This window comes from Anabrus simplex, chromosome 6 (genome assembly GCF_040414725.1).
Source record: "Anabrus simplex isolate iqAnaSimp1 chromosome 6, ASM4041472v1, whole genome shotgun sequence".
NCBI lineage: Eukaryota > Metazoa > Arthropoda > Insecta > Orthoptera > Tettigoniidae > Anabrus > Anabrus simplex.
The window spans coordinates 275,510,060-275,523,716 of record NC_090270.1 but is presented as its reverse complement, the minus strand read 5'-3'; the positions used below and the strand labels follow the sequence as shown (position 1 = coordinate 275,523,716).

At 39.6% G+C, this 13,657-nt stretch overlaps 1 protein-coding gene across 2 annotated transcripts in view; it reads left to right on the top strand.

Annotated features, from left to right (window-relative positions):
- The window catches only part of Dgkepsilon (diacylglycerol kinase epsilon), a 225,774-nt gene that overhangs the window by 148,624 nt on the left and 63,493 nt on the right, over positions 1 to 13,657 (top strand). For both annotated transcript variants that reach the window (XM_067150428.2, XM_067150427.2), the window contains one exon: positions 5,047 to 5,218. In XM_067150428.2, the coding sequence (XP_067006529.1) occupies positions 5,047 to 5,218 (172 nt within the window). The remainder of the gene's footprint in view (positions 1 to 5,046; positions 5,219 to 13,657) is intronic.

The window sequence follows — 13,657 nt, the reverse complement described above, 5'->3', positions numbered from 1 at the left end:
ATCTACGAATGCCATGCACGTGGGCTTGTCCTTCTTGATTCGATCCTCTAAGATCAGACGTAAAGTCAGGATTGCTTCACGTGTTCCTACATTTCTTCTGAAGCCAAATTGATCTTCTCCCAACTCAGCTACAACTTGTTTTTCCATTCTTCTGTAAATAATGCGTGTTAAAATTTTGCAGGCATGAGATACTAAACTAATGGTGCAGTTGTTTTCACACTTGTCAGTACCGGCTTTCTTGGGAATAGGTATAACAACATTCTGCCGAAAATCGGATGGGACTTCTCCTGTCTCATACATCTTACACACTAAATGGAATAACCTTGCCATGCTGCTTTCTCCTAAGGCAGTCAGTAATTCAGAAGGAATGCCATCTATTCCCGGTGCCTTGTTCCTATTTAGGTCTCTCACAGCTCTGTCAAACTCTGACCTCAAAATTGGGTCTCCCATTTCATCAGCATCAACAGCCTCTTCTTGTTCCAGAACCAAATTATCTACATCTTCACCTTGATACAACTATTGAATATGTTCTTGCCATCTTTCTGCTTTGTCTTCATTCCCTAGATGTGGCTTTCCATCTGAGTTCTTAATATTCATACACCTAGATTTCCTTTCTACAAAGGTTTCCTTGATTTTCCTGTATGCGGCATCTACCTTTCCCAGGACCATACAATCTTCGACATCCTTGCACTTCTCCTTCAGCCATTCTTCCTTAGCTAACTTGCACTTTCTATCCACTTGATTCTTTAATCTCCTGTATTCTTTTCTGTCCTCTTCACTTCTAACATTCTTATATTTTCGTCGTTCATCGATCAGGTCTAGTATCTCCTTAGTTATCCATTGATTCTTAGTTGATCTTTTCTTTCTTCCTAACATCTCTTCAGCAGCCCTAACCGATTTCATTTTTCATGACTATCCTCTCTTCCTCTATTGTGTTTCCTTCAGCCTTTTCATTTAGCCCTTGTTCCACATGTTCCTTGAAACAATCCCTCACACTCTTTTCTTTCAACTTGTCTAGATCCCATATTTTTGCATTATTTCCTTTCTTCAATTTCTTCATCTTCAGATGGCATTTCATGACCAACAAGTTGTGGTCAGAGTCCACGTCTGCTCCTGGGAAAGTTTTGCAATCCAACACCAGGTTCCTGAATCTCTGCCTAATCATAATGAAGTATATTTGCTACCTTCCAGTGTCTCCAGGTCTCGTCCACGTATTCAGCCATCGTTTGTGGTGTTTGCACCAAGTATTGGCAAGGACTAAATTATGATCAGTGCAGAATTCAACCAGCCGAGTTCCTCTTTCGTTCCTTTGTCCCAATCCGAATTCTCCTACTGTATTACCTTCACCTCCTTGGCCTACCACTGCATTCCAGTCTCCCATCACAATTAGATTCTCGTCACCTTTTACATATTGTATTAAATCTACTATCTTTTCATATATTCTTTCGATTTCCTCATCATCCGCTGAACTAGTAGGCATATAGACCTGCACTATTCTTTCACTATCCTGGTCGTAGTAGCTTACCTGCTGCCCTATTTTCTTATTCATTATTAAACCAACTCCTGCATTTCCCCTGTTTGATTTTGTGTTGATAATTCGGTAGTCGCCTGACCAAAAATCCTGCTCTTCCTGCCAACGTACTTCACTTTTACCAACTACATTTATCTTTAGTCTATCCATCTCCCTTTCCTTGGAAAATACATATCCTAAATAGTTGAATGATCCACCTGTTTTAGATTTGTATTCCTGACCTGACATTCAATCCCCTTAGGTTCTTCCTAACTCACATCACTTTAGTATTGGAAATGCATTGCCTCTCTTTTCAAGCTCCAGCAGACCTTCAGCACAGTCTACCATTAAGACCAAGCTACTTACTAAATTTCCACCTAACTGAATCACTCCCTCCCATTTTATACATTTCAGACGTTGAATTCTAAAGGGCCTGAAACCGTGGTTAGGATGTTGGTCAACAGGGTAGGGGAGGTGGTGGTATACAATTTCTAATCACTAGATTGCGTGCCAAAATCCTGGATTAAATTCCAAACCTCTCTGCTCTGCTCATATGAAGTGAGGACATATGACGCTGTTGATGGCGATTCATCCATTGGATGGTACGTTAAGCCTAGATCAGACCCCTTGGTGCTATTCGACTGGAGTAGACTATGTGCCAGCACTAGGTTTCACCTTCTCCCTTCCTACTATCATATATCATGTCATTCATTTCATCTCATTAACTCCTGTAATGAGATTGACGTCAGGAAGGGCATCCGGTCATAAAAACCCGCCACGACAGATTCATCTCACCTCCTACCTGACCCCATAGAAAAACGGGTCAAGGGTTGGACAAACAAACAGTAAATGATCCATGTATATTATGAACAATGAAGGTGAAAGATTACTGGACTGATGTTTTTACTTGTGAAGATATTATAACTGTGATAGTTTATACACACCAAGCGAGTGGCTGCACAGTTTTGGTCGTGTAGTTGTCAGCTTGTGGGAGATAATGGGTTCAAACTCCACTATTGGAAGCCCTGAAAGATGGTTTTCTATGGTTTCCCATCTTCACATCAACCGGGCGAGTTGGCCGTGCGGTCAGGGGCATGTGGCTGTGAGCTTGCATCCGGGAGATAGTGGGTTCGAATTCCACTGTTGACAGCCCTGAAGATGGTTTTTCGTCGTTTCCCATTTTCACACCAGGTAAATGCTGGGGCTGTACCTTAATTAAGGCCATGGCCGCTTCCTTCCAACTCCTAGGCCTTTACTATCCCATCATCGCCATAAGACCTATCTGTGTCGGTGCGACATAAAGCAACTAGCAAAAAAATCTTCACATCAGCCAAACGTTGGAGCTGTGCCATAAATAAGGCAATGATTGCTTCCTTCCCAATCCTAGCTCTTTCCAATTCCTCTGTCGTCATAAGACCTATCTGTGTCATCAGTGTAACATAAAGCAAATTCTGTTTTATCACATACTAGATGTCGTACCTGGCTTCGCTTAGTCTAACGATTATAAAGGCTCCAAATTTTCTCTATTTTTGATGTCCGCTCAGCCTCAGGATCAGCTCGCTTCTCCTGGGATTACATTATTCGGATTAGGGCATTGTGTGCATAATTTAGATCGCTATCTTTTCCACATGAATACTGTAGATATCCATTGCACAGATATGAATCCCTCTTAGGAAGTTCATTTTAATATTTCCAACAATGAGTTAAAGTTGGTAATTCTTGTTCAAACCTGTAACTGAAAGAAAAGTTTTAAGTTCTATGATCCAAAACAACCTGCACGGATGTTACTTAAGTGAGTAACAAGTAGTGAACAACGAGCAAATTAGTGATGAGAGTGAGGTACAACTGCACTAGTCCCTTTATCACCTAGTTACAATCATAATGTAGTATCAGACGTAAGCCTTAATTGAGTATCTGTGATATCACATAGAACGTACTGTACTAGAATGGAGTTCTTATTGAGCGTATATTATTAGTTTTGCATTCCTACACTTACTGAAAGTTATTTATGTTAGTTGTCGGTATGGTGACATATAGTATTGGACAATGAACGTTTCTAGTAGACATATTTCTCTTAAAAGAAGAAATCATATGACAGAACCATTTGCAAATTTCTACGTCATATCCATGGCACTGCAATACCTTTGAGACAATGCATAATCAGGTTATTCAGGCAATCACGAGAAACAGCATCCGTTTTAAACAGAAAACAGAGAACTACAGGAGAGGGTGTTAACAAAGGAGAAGCTTGCAGATATTTTTAAAGCAAGAATGAATATCAGCCCAAGGAAATCTTCATGCTTTTTGGTGCAGGAGTGTGGTAATTCACAAAGATCGGTATTACAGTGACTGAAAATGCTACACTTTTTTCCTTACAAAGTGTCAGTGGTTCATCAGTTAACACCACAGAAACCAGCTGCCTGCAAAAATTAGTGGATATTGCAGTCTGCCCATGATGATATTGTTGATCATTATCTTTTTTAATTATGGAGGACAAATCTTATTTCAGTTTATGTAGGTGTATGAATTCTCAGAATATAAAGTATTGGGACATGCGACAATCCTCACATGGTGCATAAAATTCCTCCTCATGACCAGAAAGTGTGTGTTTTGTGTGGCATAACTGCACCCAGAGTAATTGGTCCTGTTTTCTTATAATACAGTTAACTCAGAATGTTATGTGCAGATCATACTGCAACAATTTTTTTGAAATATTGGCTGAGTAAGAAAAGTGTTATGCCTACTTCCAGCAGGATAACACCCACTGCCCATACAGCTCATCAATCTATACATGCATTAGAACTGGTGTTCGAGTGAATAATTAGTCGTGGACGTTGGCCCCCTCGTTCCCCCGATTTAAGTGATCGTTGTGTGTGGGTAACTTTAAAAGAGAAAATGGACATGAACAATCCACAAAGCCTACTCTCGAAGCCCTGAAGAATGAAATCAGGCAACTGATACATGAAATGCGAAGATAGGACAAGTGTTCCGGAATTTTTTATGCTGATGCAATGTTTGTATTGAGAACGATTGCCATCATTTCAAACAGCTGCATTGATGAAAGGTAAAATCTATATTAGTTATGAACTTCATTTATCATTAACTCTTAACTAATAGTTTAAGCCTACCGTAATGAAACTGAGTGCCCAGCCACGCTGCTATAGCTTACTAGTATGTCTAGCAATGGTTTTGCAGGCAGTCTGTTCCCCCGATGTCCCCTGCATAGTGCGATAACTTTCTGCTGTCTCTCCGTGTACTTCCAGGATATGTATTGATTACTAGCCCTGTCAAAAATTAAAACAAAAGGTTTTGGGTTGGTCAGTCAGGAATTAGCGTCTGATGCTGCTGCTAATAAAGAACCAGCTTGGTATTTATCTCTCTGTTGACTCATAACAGACACGTATGCTTTAGAGACACCAAAAGGATGTAGAGTCTTATAACTAAACATGTTTTTAGCCCCTAAAATTAAACATATGCAACAGCATTATTTTGTTTGTTCTTGCCAGTTGATTAACTCTGTCTTATCTTGTCCTTAGCTGTTGTACCTGGGCTATGGCACTCAACAGGCTGTAGAGAGGGGCTGTCGTGATCTGGAGCAGCGTCTGGACCTTTATCTGGATGACAAACTCGTGGACCTGCCATCCATAGAGTCTGTGGTTATACTGAACATTCCATCTTGGGGTGCAGGAGTCTACCTCTGGAGTATGGGTATGTTCTCACATTTATACATTTGGAATGATATTCATCATCATCATCAGTTTTCCACTCCAGTTGCCCAGGTGTGGTTTACGAGCACTCTCCACTTCTGTCTGTCCATGTACCACTCTTCTCTCAAGACGACATCCCAGCTGATTCCTCTTGTTCCTATGTCCTCTTTCACTTGGTCCAGCCACCTCTTCCTAGGTCTTCCTACCGGTCGTTTTCCGGCCACGACTGTGTGTAGCCATTGTTTTGCTGTCCTTCCATCGTCCATTCGTTTGACATGGCCAAACCATTTCAAACGGGCCCTTGTCACTTTTTCATTCAGGGATGGGTACACACCAGCTTCCTCCCTTATTCTTTCATTCCTTACCCTGTCCCTTTTTGTCTTCTGTACCATAGTTCGTAGGAACTTCATTTCTGCGGCTTGTAGTTTGCTATCCACTTGTTGGGTTGTTGTGCAGGTTTCTAGGCCATATGTTATTATGGGGGTGAAGTATGATTGGAATAGAATCTGCTTTGATCTTAAGGGAACTTGTTCGTTCCAGAGGAGGTTCCGAACTTGATGGTAAAACTGAGCTGATTTTTGAATGTGGTTGTTAATCTCATGCTGTATTCTGTTATCACTTGAAATGATGCACCCAAGATATTTATATTGGTCTACTGTTTCCAGCTGTGTACCTTCCAGCATTATTTTTCCTTTCTTCTTCTGCCTGTTGACAGACATAGTAACAGTTTTCGATTTATTTATTGTTAATCCGTGTGCTTTCAAATGTTCATTCCAGGTGTTCAGCCTCTCTTGGACTTCCTTCTCTGTATTTCCCCAAATTACTACATCATCTGCAAATGCAAATGCATTGATGTCCATATTGTTCTTCTGCTTAATTTCTTTCATGACTTCATCCATGACAGTGATAAAAAGTAATGGTGAAAGGGTACTGCCTTGTTGCACTCCTTTAGTGGTTTGGAACCAATCAGAATTACCGTTTCCTATCTGTACGCAACTGCAGCAGTCTTTGTAAAGCATTTTAACTTTCTGGATAAGCCCTTTGGGTACATTCTTCTTTCTTAACATTCCCATATAGTCTTCCTTGGAACACTATCAAATGCTTTTTCGAGATCCAAAAACACTAGTGTTAAGTCTTTGCCCTTCTCCCAATGCTTTTCTAACAGTATTATAAGTGCAAATATGAGATCGGTAGTTGATCGGTGTTCTCTGAATCCATATTGTTCTTCCTGTAGTTGTGGTTCTATTATTTTCCTTAGCCTTTTTTCAAGTATTTTCTCAAATATTTTCAAACCATGAGACAATGAAGTGATCCCTCTATAATTGCTACATGATATTCTTGAAATATAATTTTTACTGTTCAGTAACTAGATCATGTGCTATTTCTACTAAACTAGAGTGAACTAGAGATCGTGAAGCTTTCTAGTAGTCTCACAGTGATCTGTTCTCAGTGTCACTCTGTTTGCAATTGCTATAAACGGTATTGTCGCTGCTGCTGGTTCAGCAGTAGTACTGTCGCTATATGTGGACAATTTTGCTTTACGTTATAGCTCATAAAATATGGCAGTCACATAGCAACAATTACAGCAAACTATTAGGAGAGTGGAATAGTGGACCTTAGAACACGGCTTTCAGTTTCCAACTGCAAAGACCTCTGTTGTTTACTTCTGCTGGAAGTGCACTCTTCACCCCCATTCTGAGCTTTATTTAGGGGCGGTCACTCTTCCTGTAGTTGACACCAACCACTGATGAAAAGGAGGGGTACTGGACTACAAAAAAGAGTGATGAGTAGCTACATTTCTAGAAAATAGAACTCATAGAATTAGAGTAGATGAAGCATTATCTGATTTTATAATGACTACCACCATATAAGCAGTGACATCCTTACTCAGGTGCCACTGTAAGAAAATGGTAAATAAGGATTTCTTGGGTAACTAGTAACATATTTATAACATGGGAATGTTACGTACACCTTAGAAAATTCAGGAAAACCTAAGTACACCAGTGATCCTCATCGCACTGCACTAACACCCATTTTATTGTAGTAATAACCCATAATCCTCACTAAGTATTACTCATCCTCGTAAGTTCAGTTGCACTCTTTCAATCATCTTATTGCACTTTTGTGAAACACGGAAGACCCTTGTGCATATCACAAACAAGGCACTTCATCAAAACAAATTTCCCTGTTTTGGGGCCTTCAAACAGCTTTCTTTTGAAACTTCTGCATACATTTCCACCTATTTAAATCCCTCCCTACCACTTTATACCTTTCAGTAGATGATCCATGAAAACTATGAACAGCAAAAGGTGGAAGATTATAGCCTTGTCTAACCCCTGTAAGTACCTTGAACCAAGAACTCATTCTACCATCAATTTTCACTGCAGCCCAATTGTCAACATAAGTTCCTTTGATTGTTTTTAATGATCTACACTTAATCCCATAATCCCCCAGTACAGCTGACATCTTTTTCCTTTTCATTCTGCCATACGCCTTCTCTAGATATACCAAGCATAAACATACTGTCTATTTCTTTCTTAGCATTTTTCTGTTACCTGACGCATACTGAGAATCTGATCCTGACAGACCCTCTGTGGTCTGAAACCCTACTAGTTTTCATTCAACTTACTCTCAACCACTGATCATACCCTCTCTTCCAAAACCCCAGTGAACACCTTTCCTGGTATACTGATCAGTGGTGCAATCTTTCCTGTTCCCTTGCTTATAGATAGGTGCAGTTACTGCAATTTCCAATCACAAGGTACCTTGTTAATATTCCATGCGAATCTTGTTACTCTCTGAAGCCATTTCATCCCTGCCTTCCCACTATATTTCACCATTTCATGTTTAATTTCATCTGTTCCTGCTGCTTCATGACAATAGTTTATTTACAATCTTTCCACTTCAAGTATAATTTCACCAAAATCAGTGTCCTTCCCATGAGCTGGGTTGTTCACTGTGCCACCAGAAAAAATTTCCTTTTACAATGAGAAAATTTTCAAACTATTCCTTCCACCTGTCCAGTGATTCCCTTGGATCTACAGTACAGGGTGTCTGGGTTAAAGGTATAATAATATAAAATTTAATTACTTGAGAAGTAGTTGAGATATTTATATGCGGTTTGTTTCTACAATTAGGGTAACTCAAAGTGGTTTTTTACACATCTAATACACCTCGATATGCACACCATTAGCGGTGCGATATCGTTCCCAATGCAATTTTATTTCGGTGTAAATAAACATCACATGAGATACGTTTACCTCCTTACATAAAACCACTTTATTGTCGCTATGTCTATTCCATAACAACAGTTATACACAACACTACACTATTAAGGGAAACACACTGAAGCAATCTACTATCAATTCTGTCAGTACAGATATCAACAAGTTCTTACACTGTTTATTCACTTCACCATGACACAGTCGATTCTGAAAATTACAGATATCAACAAGTCCGTACACTGGTTATTCACTTTGTCATCACAAAGCAAGACTGACTACCTCACTCAAGTTGATTCTGACAAATACAGATATAAACTCACTCTAACCCACACTCTACATAATCCTACTGCACAGTCTCTCTCTGCCACTCTTTCACCACAGAGTCCAACACTGACTCAGAGTTCAACACCAACACTGGCTCCACTACGGAGCCCAGCACTCACTCCAAGTCCAACACTGACCGACTGTCTGTCAGCTCGATATATATACTGTTCAACAAACAGTTTGGAAATATTGACTTCTGGAAATGTTCTTGCAACATTGTGAATGGAACACAATCGAACATACCAGGTGTATGCATAAGTCTTTCCCGGTTTAACTAAGAGATGGCGCCAGCAACCAGTACGCAGCGCATGAATTTGACACATATGTCAGTTTGTTCGTCTGACATTAACCTACCAACATACACAAGTTGAGTCCACCAAACACTAGCGCCTGTTTTGGATTGTTCTGTGATCATGTCGACATTTGTGCCTGAAAAATTATATTTGCAGCATGCATTGCTTTTCTTATTTAATCAAGAGAAAAAAGCTGTAGAAAGTCATTGTTTGCTGGTAGAAACATATGATGAACACGCTCCGAGATACGGTTTCAATGAGGTGATTTCAACGTGAAAGACGGTGCGTGCTCTGGTAGACCACAAAAGTGCGAAGAAGTCATGAAGCCTGGCAAAACCGTTAATGTACAACGCTATCGCCAACAAACGATTTAGTTTAAGTCATGCATTGATCAAAAGACGACCGCAATGGGCCAGAAGACATGACAAAATGATTTTGTTACACGACAATGCGTCGTCTAACGCAGCAAAACCAGTGAAAGACGCCTTGAAATCTCTTGGATGGGACATCCTTCCACACCCGCCATACTGCCTTACCTGGTGCCATCTATCACCTCTTCACATCAATGGGGCATGTGCTCGCAGAGCAGCACTTCAACAATTTCGAGGAAGTTGTAAAATGGTTCGACGAATGGTTTGCCACAAAAAACAAGCAGTTTTTCTGGCATGGTATTCATAACTTACCTGAAAGATGGGCGAAGTGTGTAGAAGCCGATGGCCAATATTTTGAATAAACAAAACAATGAATTTCCCTTGAAAATTGTGTTTTCTTTGCCACCAAAACTTATGCGTACACCTGATACATGGACAATCGATCGCCAGCCTCTCAATTGGAATAGATCAAGCTTGAATGTTCGATTACCATTTATAAACATGCATAGACATGTCTACGAAATTCCTAATGTTTCCGCATGTATCTGGATAATAAATCATTACTGTAAGTTTCCAGAAACCTCCATATATAACAGAATGATATTGGATTATACTCAATATATGAATATTACAGAGTTTTTTTTTTGCAGTTTTCAACCACACAAATGTACAATACATACTTTTAAAATATGGCCGTACTTAACATTTAATAAAAGATAATTAAAATATATTAACAATACGTATTTGAAGTTATACAAATGTGCAATACATATTTACTGGGTACAGTTGTACTTGTCATTTGATAAAAGATAATTCAAATATACTAAACATAATAGTTGAAGGTTTTACAAGAGTTAGTTAGGTTATGAGTAGGTTGGCATACATATGACAGACAGGCATGTAATCTGTATTCCTCTTCTCTCCAACTGTTCTGCAGCATTGCAGGCGTAACATTTATGATAGCTCCACAGATTGCAAGTTATGAATCTCATTCCGTATTGACGGTTATCACTTTACAAAAGAAAATATTTATAAAATCCTCCTGTCAATACAATTCAAGTCATCTGTTAGATGAAGCAAAGTCTATACATGTTTCAGCCTAATCTCAAGGCTACTACTGAAGATGGCCTTGAGATTAGGCTGAAACATGTATAGACTTTGCTTCATCTAACAGATGACTTGAATTGTATTGACAGGAGGATTTTATAAATATTTTCTTTTGTAAAGCTCCACAGATCACGAATTGGCATCTGGTACACTTGATTCTTGACAAACCCCCACAGAAAAAAATCAAGTGGTGTAATGCCGGGCCTTCTAGGGTGCCAAGCATTCGATGGACTACCTCCTCTCGCAGTCCAGCAATCTGGGAACTCATGATACAAGAAAACCCTCAAAAGTTCCACATAATGGCACGGTGCACCATCTTGCTGAAAGATCACATCCCGATGAAGTTGTGGCACTACATACAGCTCCAACATGTCTAGGTAACATGTTCCATTTGAAAGAAAGGAAGGTATTAAAATTAGGTCTATTTGGCAGTACCATATTATGGCCGATAAAACAGGCATTCGGGAGTTTTATTTAAAAAAATTAACTATGATCGGTGGAAAACGGTAAATAAAAATGTAAACAGACCTGGATGGGTTTAAAGCAATTGTTGAGGAATGTGAAAAGAGGTTTGTACCTTTAAAGGTTGCAAGGTATGGTAAAGATCCACTATATTATAACAGAGTAGTAAAGAGACTAAGGAGGAGGTGCAGGTTGGAAAGAAATAGAGTTAGAAATGGCTGTGGAAAAAAGGAGAAATTGAAGGAACTTACTAGGAAATTGAATCTAGCAAAGAAGTCAGCTAAGGATAACATGATGATAAGCATAATTGGCGGTCATACAAATTTTAGTGAAAAATGGAGGAGTATGTATAGGTACTTTCAGGCAGAAACAGGTTCCAAGAAAGACATGCCAGGAATCATTAATGAACAAGGGGAGTGTGTATGCGAGGATCTTCAAAAACCAGAAGTATTCATTCAGCAGTATGTAAAGATTGTTGTTTGCAAGGATAATGTCCAGATAGAGGAAGTGACTAATACTAAAAAAGTATTAAAAGTTACCTATGACAACATTGACATTTACAGTAAGATACAAAAGTTGAAAACTATAAAAGCAGGTGGAATTGATACGGTTTTGGGGGATATACTAAAGACAATGGGTTGGGATATAGTCCCATATCTGAAGTACTTACTTGATTATTGCTTCCATGAAGGAGCTATACCAAAAAAATGGAGAGTTGCTATAGTAGCACCCGTGTATGTATAAAGGGTGATAGACATAAAGCTGAAAATTACAGGCCAGTCAGTTTGACATGCAAGTATGTAAGCTTTGGGAAAGCATTCTTTCTGCTTACATTAGACATGTTTGCAAAATTAATAACTGGTTTGATAGAAGGCACTTTGTGTTTAGGAAAGGTTATTCCACTGAAGCTCAACTTGTAGGATTCCAGCAAGATATAGCAGATATCCTGGATTCAGGAGATCAAATGGACTTTATCGCGATTGACCTATCTAAGGCATTTGATAGGGTAGATCATGGGGGACTACTGGCAAAAATGTGTGCAGTTGGACTTGACAAAAGAGTGACTGAATGGGTGGCTATGTTTCTAGAAAATAAATTTCAGAGAATTAGAGTAGGCGAAGCTTTTTCTGTCGCTGTAATAATTAAGAGGGGAATTCCTCAAGGCAGTATTATTGGACCTTTGTTTCCTTATATATTGAACCCGAGTGACTTAGGTCCATAGTCAGTCATGATTTGATTTATGAAATAATATATGGAACATTTATTGAAGTACAGAAACTTTATTCCATACGAGTAATGTTGAAATAATAATTTGGTTACCCGACAGACTTGAGCCGTGAGGCTTAGCCTGGCACAACAGAATTTAGCTGCTTCACAGCAGGGGAGCCCATTAGTTTGGCGACCAGGAAAAATACAAGCCCACAAATAAGTCATGGTCAGAAAGAGGAGGGGGTAGTTTGAGACAATGAAAGCTTGCCACACGTGCAGTGCGCTGGGATATTTTGGGCGAACGGAAACTTCCGTGACGTCATGAATTCCAGGAAAGGTTGAATGGAAAAGAACAGCGGTTTCAACGGCATTCGCTAGCCTAGGTTATTGCAGGTGGAAACTTAAATCACGTGACCACTTGTAGGCCAATCACGAAAATTTAGATGGAGACTCAGGGATACCATCTTGAGAGACAAGGAATGAGACACCAATGTAACTTCGAAAGTAATCAGTAATAAATTATTGTGAGTACACGGGCCAATGTAATGAACTTATTAGATGTCACGCATGGAAAAATAATCGATGATTATGGGCAAATTAAACAAAGTGAAGGATGGATTTCTTGGAAACCAGACAGCTGGAATGTCATTGGCTGAACGAAAACCACATTGTAAGGGACGCTTCCAAAGGCGCAAAATGTGGGGAGCTAAATCCACCTGTATCTCCTTAATCTATGATCGTCAGGAGTTCATATTTAATCCAGCAAATATGCTAGAGGAGTGAAGTAATTTGATATAAATTTTAACGTCCAATTCGGAATGCAAGTGCCGATATTAAAAATCCACCCCCTCCATCACGGATATGACATCAGTTAAAGCGCTAGGGAAAGCTTCGTCAATATATACGAGCACATGGAACACTCATCCCCCAGTCTTACCAGTCGTAGCAGTCTTAGCAGTTGTGCTAGTCTTACTTGTCTTGAAAATAAACTTCGGAGCGGAAATACCGTCCGCAGCTGAATTCAAACTTGTCGTGCTTACAGTAATTCAACATGTATTGGTGCGACCATCCGCCGGTACTTATAAAATGTGACCGCGCTCGAAAATCGTGAACTGAAAATAGTTAACTTAGGACAGTGTGTGCCAGTTACAAATATCGTAGTAATGTTAATTAATTGCATTGCAAGAGTGACTAATATAAAATTCAACTGCACAACACTAAGTGCAAGAATAGAATACTGTGTGACGAACAGTACCTGGGAAATAATAGCCTGTACTTAGGAGGATCGAACCGCTATCATGAACACTTCAAGAGGGAAACCTGCGTCGGGCGTATCGCGTCGGACAACATAACTCGTGCTGGGCGAATAATTCGACACCTCGTCGTACGTGTCCAAGTCCTTTTGTGCGGTAATTGGACGAAGCTTAAAACAGTGTAATATAATAAATCT